Source organism: Lucilia cuprina, chromosome 2 (assembly GCF_022045245.1).
Source record: "Lucilia cuprina isolate Lc7/37 chromosome 2, ASM2204524v1, whole genome shotgun sequence".
NCBI lineage: Eukaryota > Metazoa > Arthropoda > Insecta > Diptera > Calliphoridae > Lucilia > Lucilia cuprina.
The window spans coordinates 53,561,647-53,584,077 of record NC_060950.1 but is presented as its reverse complement, the minus strand read 5'-3'; the positions used below and the strand labels follow the sequence as shown (position 1 = coordinate 53,584,077).

Sequence of the window (22,431 nt, the reverse complement as noted above, 5' to 3'; positions counted from 1 at the left end):
GAAAAAACAAAAACAACAAATAAATAAAAAACATCAGAAAAACGCGTAAATCAAGAGATTTTTTTGAAGTTTTTATTTTGCTGTTTTAGTTTTTTCCCCAACACATCAGTTCTAAGATGAATTGTTCTTTAGAACTTGTATTAGTTGTTTTTTAGCATTTGAAGTGTTAGGATTTTAATTAAAAATCATAAAAATACAAAAATAAATAATTAATAATTTAATAAAATAATAAAAAAATATATTCATAGAAAATAAAAATAAAAAAATTTAATTTAAATTTTAAGTGTTTTATCGTGATTTGTGCATTTAAAACACGCTATCATCATTCGCTTAATTAAAATTTATAACAAATTTACTTGGCAATGCAAACAAAAATTATTTATTATTTATTACGACTGTGTATTTTGATTGTGATTTTGTCTCATTATAGTCAAGGTTTGTTTGAATTAAAAAAAAAAATCCGAAAATAAAATGCAAAATACATTCTAATATGTAACTTGTTTAGAAAAGGATAAACCCGCCTATGTTTGATTTACAGTGTAGTCGATATTGTCAAACTTCAGTCACATGATTTGTCCGAAATATCGCTTAATTTGTATATATTAATAAATTTATATATAATTTAAAATATATTTTATACAAACAAGTATGAGTGTATAGCCCGACATGGTCGACCAAATGATACCCTACACCAATCAGTTTTTAAATGTGGATAGCTTTTAAAACAATATATAATATATTTTTAACTTAATTCCGGATCATTTTTACTTATTTTTTATTAAAAAAGATATTTTCTACAAGAGGGCTCATAGGGGAGTAGGGGTAAATATTAGCCTATCCTTGTCAATGTTGGTAGAGGAATTTGCGGCTACTTCAAAGTTATTTATGTAGAATTAAACTTGTTATTAGTGTTTATAAGTGAATCTTGACCTTCAAGCCATATTTTAAAGGGAATGGGGGCTAGGGTCTAAAGAGGCCCGATCATTACGAAAACATGTAGTGTCTTTAAAACTAAGTTTTCTAGGCTAGATGATTTCAACCATTTTCAATAGCGTTCGTCCTTGGATCAAAAGATGAGTATATGCAAAATTCCATCAAAATATCTTGAAGATTGTGGCCTGTAAACCTTGTACGTACGGTTTACATGTACACACAGACAGATATAGCTAAAACGACTCAGAAAGCGACTCAGGAGCAATATTTTCGAGTGTTACAAACATCAGCACAAACGCATAATAACCTCCCCACTAAAGTGGTGTAGGGTATAAAAATTATTAATTTTTTAAATTTCTATAGAGTTGAGTTTATAATAATTTAATTAATATCGTCCTTCATATTCGGCGCAAGAGGATATATAAGAAATTGTGATATTATACCATTTGTTAACGTTTTTGGAGCAATAAAATTTAAATTCATTTATCTGGATATTTTTCCAAAAACAGTATGATCTAGATACGGCGCGTAGAACACATTTACAACCATACAAATGATTCGGCAACCATATTTGGAGACGTAATGTGTAGACTGAATCCATCAAATAAGCCAAAGACAAGTTCTTTCTCAGAGAGAACACACTGTGGTAAGTCTGGTATCAACAGACTTAACCCTAAACATACCCTGACAAAGAAGATAAATATGTATGGTGACACTTATATAAACACACTTTACACTTATCCGACATAGAACACATTTAGAATGTGCGTAGAACACATTTACAACCATACAAATGATTCGGCAACAATATCTGGAGACGTAATGTGCGAACTGATTTCATAAAATAAGCCAAAGACAAGTTCTTTTTCACAGAGAACACAGAGTGGTAAGTCTGGTATGAACAGACTTAACCCTAAACATACCCTGACAAAGAAGAGAAGTACGATGGTGTCACTTATGTAAGCAAACTTTACACATATCCGACACATCCACTTTGATAAATTATATATCTTATTCATTTTACACCAATCTATTTCCGATGCTTAGCCCCACAGTTACTTCTCTGGAGGGTATCAGTAGTCCTCTAGGCAACTGCACCAAATATTTTTAGAAATATAGATTTTCCTGTGTATCAGTGTTTAAACCAACCATTCTCTTCCTCTCATTTTGGGGTTTCAAATACAGCCACCAAATACAACCCAAAGGAACTTTTTCAATAAACAGGACTATACAAAAGCCGAAACTCTACCGTTCCCATAAAAAATTGTTTATCTGGTTTGACCTTAGTAAAGTCATACTATAGAAATACTAAAGATACAGTTGTCCTATCGACACACTAACTATGACGGTAGCTGTTCTTTCTCCCGAATGGCAATCACACCCAGATGGAGAAAATATCATCAATTTAACTTTCTCGGATGGAAAAGGTTAAGCAGAAAGAAAATTGGACACCTAGATTCGTTATACTCTTAAAAAAGACAGTTTAGATAAAACCAAATCCACGCGATGGACAGTATTTTAAGCTCAGTATTATATTGTTACAGATTTTGCCATAATCAGTCTGGCATGATGTCAATCATTTTCTAATGCGTCCAGCTATCTAAACTGCGCTGGTGAGTTCCTATAGAAAATAGTCTTTGAGCTCTAAAATTGGACATCTTACAAATACATTTCATAACTTTGCTTAAGCTTAGTATCTTAAACTATGGCAGCGTATTTGACTTCCCTTGTAAAACATCTTTTGATTTTAATCAGCTTTAAAATAGCAAAGCGTTTCAAATATCCGAACCTTCTCTAGAAAAATGCTTCATAACTTTTTTTTACGATTTATCCTCTTGAGTTTTTTTTTTTTTTGGAGTTACATTAATTCGTTATTAAGAAGACCCACTTAATAACATTGTCTTTAGGACTTTAGGACTTTTGTGTCATGAGTATTAAATATAAGATCGGACCTGTAGTACGACTCTTTACCTCCGATGTTCAGAAACACAATTTGTGGGACGTAGTTTCTTAAATTTCGTGAGGAATTTTATTTCTAAAAAAATATTCGAACGAAATATTGATGAAGGCCTGACTATGACATTGAAAGTGATAGAGAGTTTTACTGTACTCTCCGCATGCTCTTCGTTTATCTGATTTCGCTTCCAATTTTGTAAAGTGTTCAGCATAATAATCTTTGAATTGCTCATTTTGAGAAGGATCTACTTTGTTATATCCACTTTGCATTATTCCAAGTTGATGCTCCCCCGGGGCATGTTTTCTTAATAAACGACATTCATATTGATGTATTGCAATCCCGGGTTAAAAAGGGGCTTACCATTACCTCTAGTGTTCCGGGACTAAAAACTGGTGATGTCAGTTCACTCCTCGGACTTTCCTTGAAATGATTTTATATGGAGTCGAACCAGAGAACCACATATTCTGGCACTACGGGTGGCCAGTTGCCCGCAGGACTGTGTCCTGGTTGGTCAATTGGCTAAGGATCATTCGAGATTCATGTAATGGCTGTGGTTTAAACCCAAATTGAGGTTAAAATATTGATGCATCTATTTTTCGGGATAAGTTCGCAGCTGTCTTCTACAACAGATGCCCCACTGAGGAGTGACAGTGGGAATAATTATTGGAAATGAGTTGCTGTTCAGTGTATATGATACAGGTTGAATGAATGGGTATTCAGGTCTTTCCACTCAGTATACCTAGAGTGTGTGTATCGGATATTGTTTTCTATGAGATGAATGGGTTAAAAGATGATGGATGAAAGTGATACCATTGAATTTTTCTTCTTTGTCCAGGTATCTTTGGAGAAGACTTTGTTCTCACCAGATTTGTGTGTTCTCAGTGAGTAAGAACAAAAAAAAGATTGTTCGATTGCTTCATTCTTCGGTGTACCGATTACGTCTCTATATGCTGTTGCTGAATTACAGCAATAGTCGGAGATTCGATAACTCAAGTACTTGAGCAAAGTGCACGTATACTGGACCGGAAATTTCATATATGCTAACTTAAGTGCAAATTTCGTCAAAATAGATTTATTTTATTGAGTCACTTGACATGAAATTGCTATAGGTTATTTTTTTTTATTCGGAAACTACATTTGTTACATATTCCGATGTATCTAAGAAGTAGTCTTCTTGCAATATACCAGTAAATAGTTTTAAATTAAAATTTCTATTTTCAGCTCAACAAAAAGAAGTCTCACCAAAATTGGACTTTGATGAAGCCGAAAACAAAAACGATACAGTTCCCATTGTACCGGGCGTTAAGAAAGGTAGAAAAGATGAAGATCACGACCTTGAAAGAGAAAATGAAAGCGATGGTGAAAAAAGAGGCAAATCGGGACCTAAAATACATGGAGTACGTGTAACCGTGGATACAGGAGATACACATAAATCGAAAGGTAATATGAACATTATGCTTAACAACTGTTGCTAATCATTTTGTTTGTAGAATCCAAAGAAAGTGTAGAAATAACTGATTTGGGCAAGAATAAGAAAAGGGTTGGTATACACACAGATATAACATTCGAAATTACAGCGGAAGGAGATGAACATACAAATAAAACTAGTAGGGAACAGGATGTGGATAAAGGTAAGAAAGAAATTAAGATAAAAATAGATTTGAGGGCATATAAGTAATCATTTTAATGATTTTGTTGGACGTAACAGAAGATGCCAGCGTTCCAATTTACAAAGGCCGCGGTGGCTCTAATCATAAAAATCGAAAACCATACGATCCCAAATCAAATTGGAATCCAAATTTCTCGAACGAAAGAAGATATGATCACTCTGGCAGAGGAAGTTATCCAGATTACTATCCCGAATATTATCCCAACAATGTGCCAGTTTATATTGGCTCAGCAGATGCCAGAGGAGCCGGCAGTCCTATATATCGTCAATCGGATGGTTGGAATAGTTATATACCACGTTGGACTACGGAACGTTCTATGTATGTAGATGCTTACAATAAACCCAACGATGTAACAGCCTATAGGAATAATGCTTGGAAGCCCTGTTATTGCTTGACAAATAGTAACGAGTATAGAAGACGACGAGACAATCATCCCCATTATCATTATCCAGCACAGGGTTCGGTAAATGTTGTCAAACCTACTAGTTCATTGATTAAAATTGTTGATGGCAAATTGGAATCAACATTCTCGAGAAAATAGTGAAACTATTTTAACACTCTCAGTGTCTGTAAATAATCGGTTTAGTTTTAAATGTGATTAAAATAATATGATTATAAATACATTTTTATATATTTAATTTGTCAAGTAGTGTGTCAATTAATCAGTATTACATGATTTTGTTTTATTTACGTTTTAAATATTACGGCTAGTGATCGTAATTTCCTAGAATTCTTATCAGTTTTACGCAATAATTACAAAAATGTTTTGAATTAATATTATTTGTAAATAAAGGCATCCGAAACTTGTACAATTTATTTGTTTTTAATTATTTTGTAATTTTATTTATTTTTAAATTAATGAACTTTAATCTTATAAATTACATGAAAATCGTACGAAAAAGGAAACAACGAATTAAATATCTAAGAACTAGATTTATGTGTGGAGACTGTAGCTGCTTACTTTGCCGTTGTCATCCAAAGTTGTGGTGGCGGCTTTGTAGCCAACACGACGACCATTGATGTCGTAGTTTTCACTTTCACCAGTGGATAATTCTTTGAAGTTTTTCACTTGACCATCGGAGCCGAACTGCAAGAAAAATGGAAGTTTTTGTTTAGAATTTATGAAAGATTGGAAATTTTTTCAGAACGCGAAATTTCTTTTCTTCGAAAGATTTTAAATAAAATTTTCGATTGATATCGAATTCATTATAATTTTTACATTAACTCACCTCAGATTGGCTGGACCATTTGGAGGCCTTTTCCCATGATTTGGTCTTGTAACCAGCATTGCCGGCACCAACGCCAGCAAGGCCACCGAAACTTCCAAAACTAGCACCACTATCCATGTTAGCATTGAATTGACTGCCACCAGCACGGGTACCGCCAACAGACATACCTTGAGCTTGCATTTTAGCTAAACGTTCAGATTCCTGCATATAGTTGTGCAAACCAGATGAAGCAGCTAATGCAGAACCAGTACCGAAGGAAGATTCAGCACCGAATTGAGAACCGAATTTGGATTCAGCACCGAAAGAAGACCCGAATTTAGATTGAGCGCCGAATTGAGAACCGAAAGTAGAGGCATCAGTAAAGGCGCTGCTAGCACCAGTACCGAAACCAGCTTGGTGACCAGCACCGAATTTGGAAGCAGCGTGATGGGAAGCTCCAAAGTTAGAAGCAGCTTGGTGAGAAGCACCAAAGTTAGAAGCAGCTTGGTGAGAGGCACCGAAACCAGTATTGAACAAAGAGTTAGTGCTACCAACTGTACCTAAATTAAGTCAAAATATATTAATGGATTTTTAAAACATCAATACAAAAAAACTACTTACCGTAAGTAGTGGAAGGAGCAGTGTAGGCAGAGTTGCCATAGAAACCAGTCTTGTAGTTAGAGTTAGCACCAGAGGTAAGACTACCAGTGACCAAAGGACCCAATTGAGAGCCAGTGGTGGCACCAGTTGAGCTGTGGTGAACATAAGAAGAGCTAGTGGCAGGGGCAGTGTGTACAATCACTTGAGGTTGAGAGGCAGTGGTAGTAACTTTACGGTATTTCACATAAGATTCTTGACCACCAGCTGGGGAGGTGACAACCATTTGAACGGGAGCTTGTTGAACATGTTCTTCCTTGATGTGAACATACTTTTCAGAACCACCAGAGGGGGCGGTGTATTGGATAACGGGAACGGCTTGGTTTTGTACGCGACGTTCTTCATGATGAATGTACTTTTCGGAACCACCAGAGGGAGCAGTGTACTGGATGATGGGGACAGCTTGGTTTTGTACACGACGTTCTTCATGGTGAATGTACTTTTCGGAACCACCAGATGGAGCAGTGTAATGAACAATAGGAACGGCTTGATTTTCAACACGACGTTCTTCGTGATGAACATATTTCTCCGAACCACCCGAAGAGGGAGCAAACTGAATGATGGGAGCAGAAGTTTGAGTTTGAGTACGACGTTCTTCATGATGGACATAGTTTTCTGAACCGCCAGTAGAGGGGACAGTGTACACAACGGGAGTAGCGGCATTGGAAACACGACGTTCTTCATGATGATAGTATTTCTCAGAACCACCAGAGGGAGCAGTATAGACGAGAGGAGTGGCAACTTGGTTTTCGGTACGACGTTCTTCATGACGTACGAAACTTTCATGACCACCAAGACCACCGCTAACAACAACTTCGGGAGCAGCATGATGAACATTTTCAGCAGCAGAACTTTCCAAATAGGAAGAAGTAGAACCAGCACCACCTACAACGGGGATAACAACAGAGGAACCACCGTGAGTACCAGATGAATGAACACCGGCACCATGAACAGCATTTACACCATGACTAGCACCAAAGTTGGCATTGCTGTCAAAGGAAGAAGAGGCAGCAAAGTTGGCAGAGTGACTGGCACCAAATTGAGAGCCAGACGAAGCACCGAATTGAGAACTAGAAGAGGCACCATAACCAGTATTGCTACCGGCAGTGGAGGCATAATCAGCACCAGACAAACCAGATGAAGAGAAACCAACAGTGCCAACACCGACACCACCTACACCGCCATAAGAACCAACTTCTTCATATTCAGCATGTTGACCTTCCAAAACATCGGCAATCTTCTTCTTAGCCTCTTCTAGAGTTTGATGATGTTGACTGAAATGTCTGAAATTTCGAATTTAAAAGAATGTTTATATGTTTAAGAAAGTAATTAAATATTTTCAATTGTTTGTAAAATTTTAACAATTTTTAGTAATTTGTTTAAAATTTAGGTTTCCGATTGATTTAACTCATAACTTATCTTCATGGTTCGTGTTTTTGCTTATCCCAACATTGCCACCGATTTAAGCAAACTTTCTATTTTACAAACAATTAAAAATGTTTTTAATTTATTTTAAAAAATAAATGTTCAATTTAAAATGTAAATTTGAAATAGAATTTAAATGATATTGTACCAAGCCAATTAGGAATTATTAAGTCAATTGTTTTTTTTTTATTTTTTTTTTTAATTACTTATTCCATTTATTGTTCAGGTACTTACAATGTATGAAAATCAACTCCACTAGAAAATGATAAAAATAATGAAAGAATGAAATAAAGAAAGAAATAATGAAATATTATTAAAATAAATATTTAATAAACCAAAATAAAATGTCCAAATTAAAAACGGAAATCGATGATAATAATTACCTTTCATGTAATTCTTCTGCAAAATAAAAAGAAAAAAATTATTAATAACTTAAACTTTAGCAAAGAAAAAAAAACAGGATGTACTTTAATAATAAATTATATGATTTAATAAAATTTATGGTTAAATTTAAACAAGCACTTATCAAGTTTTAAAATTAAAGAGACCTTGACTTTATTTAATTTCTTATTTCGATAGTCAAAAGGTTATCGGTCTTTTGGAATATATTGTGTGGTTTAAAACTAAATTGTAGAGGCGGTTCAGAAGTGACATACTTAATTGAGATTGATAAAAAACGTAAATAATCGAATAACTTTTAATAATTATTTTATTAAATCTATAAATTATGGATAAATAGGAAATTTATGTTGAAATAGTTGATGTAGCTTTGATTCCACTTGTTTCCGTACATATTCAATTAATTTTACTCTCAGTGGAAGAGAACATTCTTCTAGATTACTTTTGCTTGAGATCAAACATCAATAGAGAGCAAAAAATGAGCTCTTTCTAGGTTTGTTTACTTTATTACAAGTTGATATACTTTATTTTAAAGTGCTCTCACGCGACAATAAAGAGTAATAATTGAGCTGAGCTCCTTCTACGAAGTTTTTTGCCTTTTTATAATTTTATTCTATATTATCACTATAACTTGAGATAAATTGCTAAAAAAAGCTCTCTACCGAGTTTGTTAGTATAATGTTACAGTATTAGTACGACATTATTAATGCAGTAGTTTTAATTCCATTTGTTTTAATATACATTCGATTAGTTTTACTCTCAGTTGAAGAGAGCGTTCTAGCAGATCACTTTTGCTTAATATCAGGCATCAACAGAGAGTAATAATTGAGCTGAACTCTTTCTGCTACTTTGTTTTTTGTTTTTTTACAAGTATGAATATCATACTTATTTCTAAAGCGTCCTCTTTATGATCACATATATTAATTTTACTCTCTCTCTTTAAGAGAGCATTTTTGTGGATCACTTTTGTTTGAGATCAGGCATCAGTAGAGAGTATGAAATGAGTTCTTCCTATTGAATTTGTTTGCTTTTTTACAAGTATAATATAACTTTCTTTTAAAGCGCTCTTCATATGATCACTATTACTTGAAAAATTTATCAGTATTATATTACGTTTGAGCGAAGGTAAGAGAGACATAGATATATCCAAGCCTATCTCCGTTTTTAAAAAATCGCACATATTTTACTTAAATACACTTTACCTTACTACTGCGAGATGAAATATCTTAAAACGACCGATCGGATCGGTGATCCACATAGTGTTTTAAATATGCTCTTCTGTCGAGTTTTTAAAAAGTATGATATAACGTTTGAGATAATGCGTTTACGTTATTTTCGAAAGTGAATCTTATATGGAAGCTATAACCAATTACGGTTCTATGTGGAGGAATGACTCATATGTACACAAAATATATTTGAATCGAATTTTATCAACATGGCTATTTGAAAATTAATTAAGTGGGCTTAAAAGATTTTTGGAAGTGGACCTTATATTAGAGCTATGACCAATAATGAACCGATACAAAAATCTTCTTGGAATGGTTTAAATGTATACAAAACAAACTAAAAATTTTAATTCAATGAAATTATTTGAACTTATTTGAAGAAGTGAACCTTTTATAAGAGCCTATCCGGAAAAAGATCGTCTAATGATTCATATATAAATAAAACATATTTGCTTTATATATCAATGAAATATGTGCGTTTAAGTGATTTTCAGAAGTCATCTTATCTGGAAGCTATGACCAATTGTGGGCCAAAACAGATCTTAATTGGTAGAATGGTTTTGTTTATATTATATTTTGTTGGGGACTAAGGAGAATTTTGGATGAATTTTTATAATTGTCTTGGTGTTACATAGAATGACAAACTTATATAAACACTCTATCACCACTAATGGTGGTAGAGGGTATAAAAACCTATTGACCGATAGTGAGAATCAAATATATTCTGATTTCGATACAAGCGAACCAATAAGCAATACAAAAGACGAATTCAATGCTAATAGATGTGTAACGATATCGTCTAATTAAGTTTTGATTATATTCATGTTCTTAGAAATTTTGAGCCACGTCACGATATATAGTTCGGTTTTAAAAATTAATTTTGAAGAAACTTTGTAGTTCTACAATTTGAGTCTTTAATTTGCTCTTAATAATAATAGTTTTAAACAATTTCCTGGACATTTTCTTAATCGTTTCAAATCAATTTGTTTCTAGTCAAAATTTAAACAATTTTTACACGATATATTTCAATTAAAATGTTTCATCACTTCAATTAAACGATTATAAAATTTCAGAATGAAATATATTCTGATTTCGGTACAAGCGAACCAATAAGCAATACAAAAGCCGAAATTAATGTAAATAGATATGTATCGATATCATCTTATTAAGTTTTGATTATATGTTCGTGTTGTTCGAAACTTTGAGCCACGTCACGATTAATAATTTGGGTTTAAATCTTCCTTTTGAAGAAACTTTGGAGTTCTACAATTTGAATTATTACTTTGCTCGTAATAATGAAAGCAAGTTGTAAGCAATTTCCTGAACCTTCTTTTAATCATTCCAAATCAATTTCTAGTCAAAATTTAAACAATTTTTACACGATATATTTCAATTAAAATGTTTCATCACTTCAATTAAACGATTATAAAATTTTTAATTGAAATTTACGAATGTTTTTGCACATAAACAGATGTTTTTTATTATGAATAAATCGTTGTACAACTATTTAATTTACACTTTTAACAAAAAATTTCAGACATTACCTGCCACAACAGCACTAAGGCACAAGGCCAATACTATAAAGTATTTCATTTTTTATATAAAACTTATTTCTATATTTTACTAAAATTTATTAAAATTAAAATCACTTGCAACTTTTCTTTTCACAAATTTCCTTTTCGTTCGTGTTGCTTCCACCACAAACTTTTCGTTAATGAATTCAATTTCGAATTCAATCATTTATTTGAAGACTGTGTCATCATCTTCATCATTCTATAAAAAAAAGTATGTGTGAGTGAATTGTCTCCGATAAGATTTCGAAAGACTTGAACCCAGTAGTGATTATGTTGACCTAGAATATTTATTTTCATTTTTTGTTTTCTTTTCGTTGTATTTTATATTGATAATCAAAAGTAAAAAATAAAAAAAAATAATAATAAACTTTATTAACAAGAATTAATTTCATTGATATTTTTTATTCGTAAAGAACAAGGAATTATTTTACTCAGAAATAATAAAAAAATATTCGAAAAACAAACGGAGATTAACTCTCCTTTCAACGGTCTAGTTAAAAAGAAGGTCGTCTTACTAGAATTACAAAGAATCAGATACTGTGGGTCTTGCAAACAAAAGTATTAATCTAAGGCTTTCATCTAATAATTTATACGTTCATAATTTGATCTCCTAAAAATATAGAACATGCAATTTACTCGTGGTTTCTATATATATCAAATCGTGCGATTATTAGAGCGTTAAAATTTTTGTTAGATCTTGAAAACCGCAGAAACTGAGCAGGGAGTTATTATCTCTCAAAAATAATACGATGTACAATTCTCAAGAATATAACGAAAAGTGAATGTTAATTTAACCTTCAAAACCACTGTATATGAATCTACTAATATAGACCAAGGTTTTTTATAACAGAGTGTAAATCTGAAAAGACATCTGCAGAAATCTCAATAACTTTTATACACATATTAATGAAAGTTATATGCCCAGCAAAAACTCTTACTCACATAACCACTTACTTTTCAATGACAAATATTCACCTTCTGCATTAATTTTATAATACAGTAAGTAAGTATAGTCCAGACTATAGACCGTTCTATTGTCCAGACTATAGACCGTTCTATAGTCTAGACTATAGACAGTCCATATTATGGACAGACCAGACTATAGACAGTTCTATAGTATAGACTATAGAGAGACATATAGTCCAGACTATAGACTGTTCTATAGTCTAAACTATAGACTATTCTAGGGTCCAGACTATAGACTGTTCTAGGGTCCAGACTATAGACTCTATAGTCCAAACTATAGACTCTTTTGTAGTCCAGACTATAGACTCTTCTATAGACCAGACTATAGACACTTCTGTAGTCCAGACTATAGACTCTTCTATAGTCCAGACTATAAACTCTTCTATAGTCCAGACTATAGACTCTTCTATAGTCTAGACTATAGACTCTTCTATAGTCTAGACTATAGACTCTTCTATACTCCAGACTATAGACTCTTCTATAGTCCAGACTATAAACTGTTCTATGGTCCAGGCAACAAACTGTTCCATGGTCCAGACTACAGACTCTTCTATGATCCAGACTATAATCTGTTCTATGGTCCAGACTAAGACTATTCTATAATCCAGGCTATAGACTCTTCTATAGTCCAGACTATAGGCTTTCATATAGTCCAGACTATAGACTGTTCTATAGTCCAGACTATATACTCTTCTATAGTCCAGACTATAGACTTTTTTATATTCCAGACTATAGACTCTTCTATAGTCCAGGCTATAGACTCTTCTATATTCCAGACTATAGACTCTTCTATAGTTCAGACTCTAGACTGTTCTATAGTCCAGACTATAGGCTGTTCTATAGGCTAGACTATAGATTGTTCTATAGTCTAGCCTATAGACTGTTCTATAGTCTAGACTATTGACTGTTCTATAGTCCAGACTATTGACTTTTCTATAGTCTAGACTGTAGGCTGTTCTATAGTCTAGACTATTGACTGTTCTATAGTCTAGACTATTGACTGTTCTATAATCCAGACCATATACTGTTCTATAGTTCAGACTATAGACTGTTGTAGATTGTTGTATAGTCCACACTATAGATTGTTCTATAGTCCAGACTATAAATTATTCTCTACCTGACTTCCCATGTTATAAACGTGTTAAAATAAATAATTAAAATGCATACGAATAAGAAGTGAAAAACAGGTTTTTAACTCATTATTTTTCAATATAAGTTTTTGCTGGGTTTTATTTGATAATATATTTTTTGCACTTTATCAGCTAAATACTATTTTATGGTATTAATGGCCTTCGGCTCCGAAACAAATTTGTTTGTAATGCTAAAAATATTCTCTGATTATCGAATTATGTTTTTCCTTGTAAATTTATGCAAATTTCATTAATTAATGTTTCCCACCCAAAGATTTACTCTGTTACTAACCTTAAATTCAATTGTCTGTGACAAATTATTTAAATATTATTTCTTTTATGATAATTCAAAAATGTACTTATTCAATTTAATTATAAAATATAATCTAAATTTTTCAATGTCATTAACATATTTATGGGTTTAAAAATTGAAGATTATTGTCATACTTTTATAGGATTTAATAGAATGTTTCAATATCAATTGGTAATAAAACCAAATCTGACTTCTTTCTCATTTTTTGAGCTGCAGGTATTAAACTGTCTTCCAGCGATTTGGGTTCTGTCTTCTAACGGGTGAGTGATTTCCTCCTCGCTTTTAGGATTTGACTCCTCAACATTGCCAGTATTTGCTAATGATGCTTTGGGTACTGTCGTAGGTGTTTTAGTGTCCTTGTCGGGGCCGGTTTTTACAGCCCTTTCAATCGGCGCCTTCCCAATTTTGGAATGGGCAACTACACTTTCTTCTGGCGAGTTAATGGCAAATTCCTCGATTTTAGGATTTGATTCCTCAACTTTATTAGTAGTGGATACTGGTGCCGTGGTCTTAGGTTTTTTAGTGTCCTTTTCGAGGCTTGTTATAATAGGCCTTCGATTCGGCACCTTCCCAATTTTGAATATGACAGCTTTAGAGGCGAAGTAAGCCCTACTTTTATTCTTGGCAAGACTAGCCATGGATTTCTGGCCGATACCTATTACAAGTGGGATTGACTAACTATGATTTCCTGAAGCATCCTTTTCAACTTCCTCCTCTGTGCTCCAGAAAGTCTTTTCTTTCTAATAGGTAGTTTAGCTATGCTTGCCGCCGGTTCTGGGTTATTTAGCAATGCACCGTAACTTTTATCTTTTTATTTTTATTTTCCATATTTTTTTCCAGTTTTTTGGTCCGCGGGGAATATGATATTCCCAGGTGGATGGACAATCTGCCCTCCCTCAGCTTAAGTGAAATTAAAGATGGGAGAGGACAAATGATACATCACCACCCCCTATCCGCCACCCGGGGACGCGCTCGGTAGGAAAAACTGGAAAGCTCCCCCTTCATTAAGTAATTATATTACATTACAACAAATATAAGTTTTTAACTGGTTATGGACTTGAAAATGGATAAATCTGCTCATTCAGATAATAATGGATTTTTTGCATTTTTTTTAGTTTAATTTCAGAGGTTATCTACTTTTTGGACCTACCCATTCCGTCCTCGATCGATTACAGCTGTCAATCAACTACGATGCAATTCAGTTGTAAAGATGTGATGTTATATATATGTAATAGTTTAAGAGATATCGAATTATTTCCAAAAATAAGAGTTTATAAACCACTGTGCAATGTTGTCGATTAGCAGTACATTTTTAATGTATTATGAACCAAAATTTCTTACAGTATATTTACGTGGTTACCATTACATAGTTATTTACAAATCATTAATCTACTGATCATCAATCAAACGTTCTGTTTACGCCTACAAACTGTTGCATAATTTTAGGCACAAACATTTTTAAAGGGTGATCTACATAAAGGTACAATGTAAGAAGGTAGAATGTAATGATTTTCATTCCGTTTAAAATTTATAGCAGTTATAAAAGTAAAGCAAGAATTTATGTAGCTGAACAAAAAAGTATTTTTTTAAAAATATCTTCTATTATTATCTTCTATTTATTATTGATCGGATATAACAGAAAATTTCCTGTAAGATCAACTAAAATTTTCTAAAATTTCGCTGGCAAATTTCAGAAATATAATGTTATATTTTTAAACAAAATATAAAATAGTTTGTAACAAAAATATCAAGAAAATAATTAAACAAATTAAACTTTTAATTGATATGAGTATTAAATAATTTATTATCATTTTTAAATAATTTTTTTTGATTGTGTGTATGTGTTACGTTTCTGATGTTGTTTTTGTTCTTTCTATCTTCGTAATAACAATAATAATATGTAGATAGATACATAAGAATATAATTTAAATTAAATTAAAAAAGTATTAAATAAGAAATTTCGTCAAATAATTAAATAAAATAATTTATACGAGTATAAATAAGTAAAAAAAATGTAGAACTTATTAAAACAATTTAGTCGTGATCTCACAACTTAAGAATTAACCTTGTAGGTGGTGATGCGGCCATTGTCGTTGATTGTCGTTTGTGAACCACGATTACTGGTCTTTTTGCCATTAATGTCTGAACTGGAGCTGTAAGAACTAACAGAGACACCCTTGTAGCCACCGGGACTGGTCGAACCGAAACGATTGATAACGTTGGGAATAGCCTAAAATTTAAAGAGTTTTTGTAAGCTAAAAAGCAAATAGTTAAATTATCTAAACTTACAGGATTTTCAGGGCTAATGAAAGCTGTTTGATAACCACCGCCGGGTCCTATAGATGCGGCAGCTGCCGAATAGTTGGGAGCATAACGATTACCCTTGCCGCCCTTATAGCTGTATTGATTTTGATGTCTAATATTATCGAAGAAAGCAGCTTGTTGGCGACGAATTTGACTTAACGAAATGAATAATTAAATAATAAATTAATAAAACTAAATAAAATATTTATAAATATTTAAAAAAAATATTAAATTAACAAAATATTAAAATAGACAGTTTACAGAGAAAGAAATATTTACTCATCATAATCTGGTATATCATTAGGCATATTAGAAGCATCTGCCATCACCGTTGCATCACCCATAGATATAGTCGAGGCAATAGCACTAAGGGAAAATTTATTTATTTAGAGGAAAAAGTAATAGGAATTAGCTACACGCATTAAAAATTGCATTAGAACTCCACCAGGATCAAAAGCAACATACATTTATAAAAAAGCATTTAAATAAAGTCATAAGAAGAAATTGTTGAAATAAGGAAAAGCCAGTGTTATCTTACTTTTGAGTAGCAGCTTGTTGAGCCAAAATTTGTGCTGTCAATTGTTGATGGAAAGCATAAGGATCCAAGAAATTGAATCCAAAATCTGGAGCATAATTGAAATCATCGTAGTCATTGTAATTACCTACATAGCCATTATTCTCGCCGTTCGAGTTGGAATAGCTACCGGCATAAGAACCAACTCCACGTTTTTTCATGTTTCTAGAAGCTAAAAAGAAATGAGATTGAATTTGAAAAATAAGGAAAAACTTTATTTATAAAGATATTTTATAATTTAGTTTCTCTAATTTCTTATTCTAACAAGATAAGGTAAGTTTATGAATACATTGGAGATTGTTGTCTTTGTTTCTACACCCCCATATGTATATTAATAATATGGATGGTTAAAACACAGTTCCAATCTAAGTTACTTTCTGCTCTTTATCGGTTTTTTAATTCAATGTAGCTAAAACGCGATTAAAAAGAACATAATTAAGACGCCCTATACCATCAATTGAAAGCTGATTGAGTTGTTAATGGCAATCCGTCAAGTTTACCAGTTAAAACGTAACCTCAGTTTTTGGTAAAAATAAGCCCGAAGTCAATTCGTATGCTTATTCGTTTTTTCTTACAGAAACCTATATAAGTCGTTTGTATACTTTGGGACTCTATTCTGCGACGAACCAGCTGATTCGCTTTTAGCTGATTAAGTCGCTTGTTTAACTATTAACTAGGCTATTTAGATTAATTAAAGATTAGACATTAGACAAGATTAGGCTATTAGCTAGGATATAGACTATACTTTAGACCAGACTATATCTATAGTATAGATTAGGAAATAGACCAAACTATAGATTAGACTACAAGCTGGTCTTTAGACTAGACTAGAATATTGAATAGACTATAGGCTAGATTGTAGACTAAAGTATAGACTAAATTTAAGACTAGGAAATAAAATATACTTTTGACTAGACTGGGCTCATAGCTCGACTATAGACCAGACTGTAGACCAGACTATAGACTAGACTATAGACTAGACTATAGACTAGACTATAGACTAGACTATAGACTAGACTATAGACTAGACTATAGACTGTACTATAGACTATGGACTAGACTATAGACTAGACTATAGACTACACTATAGACTAGATTATAGACTACACTATAGACTAGAATATAGACTAGACTATAGACTAGACTATAGACTAGACTATAGACTAGACTATAGACTAGACTATTGACTAGACTATAGACTAGACTATAGACTAGACTATAGACTAGACTATAGACTTGACTATAGACTAGACTATAGACTAGACTATAGACTAGACTATAGACTAGACTATAGACTAGACTATAGACTAGACTATAGACTAGACTATAGACTAGGCTATAGACTAGACTACAGACTAACCTAGACTAGATTGGACTATAGACTAGACTATAGACTAGACTATAGACTAGGCTATAGACTAGACTACAGACTAACCTAGACTAGATTGGACTATAGACTTAACTAGATTAAACTATATGCTCGGCTATAGACTATATTTCTTATTTTACCAAGAGGAAAGACAACAAAAACATTTAAATCACAATTGACCTAGTAAGCTCTTATAAAACCAAAAATTTGTTTACAAATTTTGTTTTTTTTTAATGTAAACAAACAAGAATTTTGAAAGATAAGATTGTAACAGCTGATGATCTGCTGTGGGGACGAGGCTACCTTATTAATAGTATCATGCTACAGGGCATTATCAAATGGAAGGTGTTGTAGTCTACATTATATATTTGATTTCAACTTCCGTATATACATATGTATATATATTTAAAGACATGTTGTACACATTTAAACATTTTAATTTATTTAAATACTTACCAGCTTCTGAATTCATAACTCCCCACAAAACACATGTTGATATTAAAATAAATCTCCACATATTGATATAACTGAAAAATAAATAAAACTAAAATATTAATATTTAAATTAAACAAAAAAAAAAAAACAAATTTTAATGTGATCATCTGAGTAATTAAAAACAAAAATAATAATATTTATTAACTTTAAACACGAACATTTGAAAGTTGCTAAGAATAAATCTAGAAGGGAATTTCGCTAATAACTAAATAATTAATTCAAAACGAAGTAAGTTTTATTAAATTAAGTTTAAATATAAACTACAGAATTAGAGATATTAAGAATATTCTAAATATTCGCAATATATTTTCTAATTCATAAACTGTATGTAATATTTTATTATTATGACAAATCATGACGTAGTTTTTTTTTAATTTTTTTCACATTATCGTGAGAAATAAATTAATTTGTAAGGGGAAACTTTAAAATTTAAATATTGTACATGCAAACAAATTGTTTACAAATACTTTTAATTATGATTGAAAAACTTCCAAAGGTGTTGCTTTTTTGTAATTTTCATGAATAATTCAAATAAAGATACATAAATTAATAGTTACAAACAAATAGTGATATTAACATTGTATTTAAAATCAATTACAACTTCAAATGTTTAGCATAACAAATTAATTGTTTGTATGAATATAAACATTGTGCGATATAGACTTAAAAAGATACTCTTCTTTGAAGAAAACATATAAAATATTAATTTACGAATGAAATTTTAAGTCGGTGATCGTGAGACTTTAGATAGTTTAACAGGGTCGCTTTGTTACGGTTTGTTCGAACTCGAATGGAACTAAAATCATCAAATGTCACACTACTTGAAGATAATCAAGTAATTGGTCAAGTAAAAACTAGGGACCCACCGAACATTATGTCGGAGTTGTTTGAGCGGGTTATTGTTGAGTTTCTATTGAGGAGTAGGTATTAAACAATAAAAAAGTAAGATGGAAAAAGGTGTTTCACTTTTTTATATGTGTTTACATAAAAATACATCCCTGATCTAATGCGACCTGCTTGTTTTTTGAATCATTTCAAAAAATAAAGAGAGCCATATGACTGTCAAATTTTTCATCTGTATTCTCTCTCAATGTGTAATGGTTTCATTACATATTGTGTTTAGACGATCCCATCCGTACTCTTGTACACAGAATTTTGACAGATGATATTACTTGTGAGATCGTGTAAAGCCGGCTTTAGCAATATCAAATCAAAACAAAATGATCACTTTATAGAACCCCCGGATCATATTAACATATCTGATGATGCCACGTATATCCGTCAGTATGGCATTTGATCATTATATTCAAACTACGATAAAATTTGGAACACATATTTGGTAATATTTATTTCTCCCATACTGACCCCTTCTACCCACAAATACTTTTACCTTTTGTCCCCATAAGAACCAAATTAAAATCCTTACAAAGGCGCTCAAGGTAGTGCAGATTAATCTGCAGTGTTCAAAATGTGCTACAAATAACCTTCCCTATTAGTTAGTATCCTCAGGAGGCCCTCTTTCAATAGACGGAATTTATTAAGACTGATAGCAGTAATAACAGGATTCATGCAAGTCGGCTTGGTTTACCCTTTGACTGTCACAGTTGCAAAGACGGGGAAAATAAAGAAACGATTTTCCATCTTCTCTGTGAATTCTGCTCTATCCGTTAAAAGAAACCGTTTTCTTGGCAGTTACTTTATATCTAAGCTTGGTTAAATATCTGGATCATAGCTTAATCATATCCTAAAATGTCTCACTACTTCAGTACTACAACTGACGAATGAAGTCGGACGGTCAAAGCAAAGTCCTCTCTAGTCTACTTGACTGTTCGAGCAGTAAACCTTTGAATGTTTTGCAAGTCATAATAAAGAAATGACCGAGTTCGATCACTATTATCGTTAGTCATGTTCCATGATGAACATGAAGACACTTTTGAATCGCCATTTTGTCCCAGAACAACAAGAAACAAATTTTTTGCTGATAGGTGTCGTTTAATATGGTGAAGGAAGTTAATGCTTAATGAACTTTTGAGTTTGGAAACTTGTCCTTGCAACATATTTCAGGTCTTTGTATTGATGTGTATTCTGTGCACCAAAATATTAGAATCTTTTCAGTTATATTCCGAAATAAACCAGTTGACACAAGTTTATGTGTTGAATACACATTGATTACTATAGGGTGTTTATAAAATGGGAAATTCCCAATCATTCTTCGCAGCCAGTATTCAAATTAGAAAAAGTAACGGGTTTATTTATGGGTAATAATTATTGAAATACACAAATTAAATAACTTGAAAATTTCTCTAAAACTTTATACACAAATTAATTTTGTTAATTATAATCTGTTTTTATTTTTCTTGATTAATATTTTTAGTTTATTTATTTCACATACACAAATATTTTAATTTAAATTTCTTTATCAATTGTTTGTTTAAACATTTTTAAATATAAAAGTCAGGGGTGTATTTATTTTTAGTTAGACGACGGCTTTTTAAACAAAGTTTTTTTTTTAATTTTCAATTTCATTGTCGTGTTTTTGGAAAAATAATAATAACACGCACACACACAAACTATAAGATCACAACAGGAAACTATTAAATAATTAAGTGTTTTTATTTAAATATTTAATTTTTTTCTATTGTTTGTCTTTTCTTATTTTTTTTTTTTTTTTTTTTTTGCAAAATAACGAAACTTACAATCGCAACAATCTGACGCTTTGCGCAAACTAGCAAAACTGATGTTAAATTTTTAATAATTATTTCAATTATATTTTTTTCAAAGTTCTAATCGCGATAAGATTCAAGATCATTGAAACAAAGCGATTTAATTTTATTATTATTTTCATAATTTTTTTTCCAAATCAGTAAGGAAATCTAAAACAAATCTTTAAGCATAATATAAAAAATAGTTTTCAAGAGCTTTGCCATCATTTAGAACATCATTAGCACATGAACAAGATCATCATAATGATGGTTTTTTTTTCTTTTTTTTGGTTACACTCTAATTAATGAAATAATGAATGCGTCATTTGCTGGAACAACACAACGATAGAGAATCGTATATTTTTTGTTAGCAAGAATCCACAAACTACGTCTTATATTTAAAATCAAAGCACTGTATATATTTAATTTATAATTTTTAAATTTCAATTTAATTCTGTTGATGATCACAATAAACTTGATTGTTCTTTATTAATTTTCTATATATTTTGTTGATTTTGAACGCTAAAAAATGTTTTTTTTATTAAAAGTCCAGTTGAATAAAGTGTTTTAATAATTTTATATCTTTTAAATATTTAAAATATATTTTTATTAATTTACCGGTATATTTTAGATAAATTTAAAATTGTTGTTTGTAAATACGTCTTAACAGTTTGCCATCAAATGGACGTTTAAACAAAACTGGTAATAAAACGTCTTCTTATAAATGTGAACAAAACGTACAAAATATATACAAAATTTTTTTAACTTTAAACTCACCTGTAAATAAATGCAAAATAAACAAGTAAAAAAGTAAATTTTTTTCATTTCACTCTGAGTGGTCAACAGCTCATCTTTACTCTTTTTCTATTGTCATACACAGTTTACACACCCATATGTATACATATTCATAAATTATGTTGGTGTGCGAAAAGGTGTTGTACATCTGTTTCGGTACCCTACGTTTGTTAGTAGTAGTAACCTCGACGAACAGATAGATAGATAGATAGATAGATAGATAGATAGATAGATAGATAGATAGATAGATAGATAGATAGATAGATAGATAGATAGATAGATAGATAGATAGATAGATAGATAGATAGATAGATAGATAGATAGATAGATAGATAGATAGATAGATAGATAGATAGATAGATAGATAGATAGATAGATAGATAGATAGATAGATAGATAGATAGATAGATAGATAGATAGATAGATAGATAGATAGATAGACTTAATTTCAGTTGTATTGTAACTTCGTTCTCTGTGTGGGACATGGGTGAAATAATCAAGCGATCTTAAACATTTTCAATAGACTTTTTCCTTGAATATCATGGACCAATTGCATTTACTTCACAATTTCGACTTGTAGTTGATTGTAAGCCGATTGTTTTTTATTATGGTCATTTAGACGATCAGAATTGGTATGTATTTTTAAATGGGCAGTCAAATTTTAGGAAAAGACTCGTTTTATAAAAAAAGCGTATCACTCAATCGGTAATAACATCAAAACAGCATTAAACCTG

At 31.6% G+C, this 22,431-nt stretch overlaps 3 protein-coding genes across 7 annotated transcripts; 1 reads left to right on the top strand and 2 right to left on the bottom strand.

Annotated features, from left to right (window-relative positions):
* The first annotated feature begins 217 nt into the window (after positions 1-217).
* Positions 218-5,376, top strand: LOC111674998. The gene is made up of 4 exons (XM_023435687.2): positions 218-435; positions 4,112-4,330; positions 4,381-4,521; positions 4,599-5,376. Exons 1-4 carry the CDS (start codon positions 363-365, stop codon positions 5,099-5,101), a joined length of 936 nt encoding a protein of 311 aa, XP_023291455.2. The 5' UTR covers positions 218-362; the 3' UTR covers positions 5,102-5,376.
* LOC111674997 (filaggrin-2) lies at positions 5,373-11,196 on the bottom strand. Of its 3 annotated transcripts, none has more exons than XM_046952597.1 (6): positions 11,020-11,196; positions 8,234-8,249; positions 8,085-8,105; positions 6,390-7,708; positions 5,790-6,322; positions 5,373-5,647 (listed from the first exon to the last, which is right to left on the bottom strand). In XM_046952597.1, the coding sequence occupies exons 1-6, from the start codon at positions 11,066-11,068 to the stop codon at positions 5,495-5,497; spliced, it is 2,091 nt and encodes a 696-aa protein (XP_046808553.1). In that variant the 5' UTR covers positions 11,069-11,196; the 3' UTR covers positions 5,373-5,494. The 3 variants fall into 3 exon arrangements, with proteins under 3 accessions (XP_046808553.1, XP_023291453.2, XP_023291454.2); XM_023435685.2 differs by having other exon boundaries at positions 5,790-6,328; positions 11,020-11,195; XM_023435686.2 differs by lacking the exon at positions 8,085-8,105 and having other exon boundaries at positions 5,790-6,328; positions 11,020-11,195.
* Positions 11,197-15,370: 4,174 nt separating this feature from the next.
* Positions 15,371-21,611, bottom strand: LOC111675001. Of its 3 annotated transcripts, none has more exons than XM_023435692.2 (6): positions 21,521-21,611; positions 18,162-18,232; positions 16,301-16,508; positions 16,042-16,128; positions 15,748-15,916; positions 15,371-15,688 (listed from the first exon to the last, which is right to left on the bottom strand). In XM_023435692.2, the coding sequence occupies exons 2-6, from the start codon at positions 18,220-18,222 to the stop codon at positions 15,512-15,514; spliced, it is 702 nt and encodes a 233-aa protein (XP_023291460.2). In that variant the 5' UTR covers positions 18,223-18,232; positions 21,521-21,611; the 3' UTR covers positions 15,371-15,511. The 3 variants fall into 3 exon arrangements, with proteins under 3 accessions (XP_023291460.2, XP_023291461.2, XP_023291462.2); XM_023435693.2 differs by lacking the exon at positions 21,521-21,611 and adding an exon at positions 20,897-20,918; XM_023435694.2 differs by lacking the exon at positions 16,042-16,128 and having other exon boundaries at positions 15,372-15,688; positions 21,521-21,610.
* Positions 21,612-22,431: the final 820 nt, after the last annotated feature.

Coding starts and splice junctions, on each gene's coding strand:
- LOC111674997 (XM_023435685.2), bottom strand. CDS start 11,068: ATGAAATACTTTATAGTATTGGCCTTGTGCCTTAGTGCTGTTGTGGCA. Junction 7,709..8,084: donor GGAGTTGATTTTCATACATT/GTAAGTACCTGA, acceptor TCGAAATTTCAG/ACATTTCAGTCAACATCATC. Junction 5,648..5,789: donor AATGGTCCAGCCAATCTGAG/GTGAGTTAATGT, acceptor TTTTTCTTGCAG/TTCGGCTCCGATGGTCAAGT.
- LOC111675001 (XM_023435692.2), bottom strand. CDS start 18,222: ATGTGGAGATTTATTTTAATATCAACATGTGTTTTGTGGGGAGTTATG. Junction 16,129..16,300: donor CAACAAGCTGCTACTCAAAA/GTAAGATAACAC, acceptor ATTTTCCCTTAG/TGCTATTGCCTCGACTATAT. Junction 15,917..16,041: donor GATATACCAGATTATGATGA/GTAAATATTTCT, acceptor CATTTCGTTAAG/TCAAATTCGTCGCCAACAAG.
- LOC111674998 (XM_023435687.2), top strand. CDS start 363: ATGCAAACAAAAATTATTTATTATTTATTACGACTGTGTATTTTGATT. Junction 436..4,111: donor TTTGTCTCATTATAGTCAAG/GTTTGTTTGAAT, acceptor TTCTATTTTCAG/CTCAACAAAAAGAAGTCTCA. Junction 4,522..4,598: donor GGAACAGGATGTGGATAAAG/GTAAGAAAGAAA, acceptor TGGACGTAACAG/AAGATGCCAGCGTTCCAATT.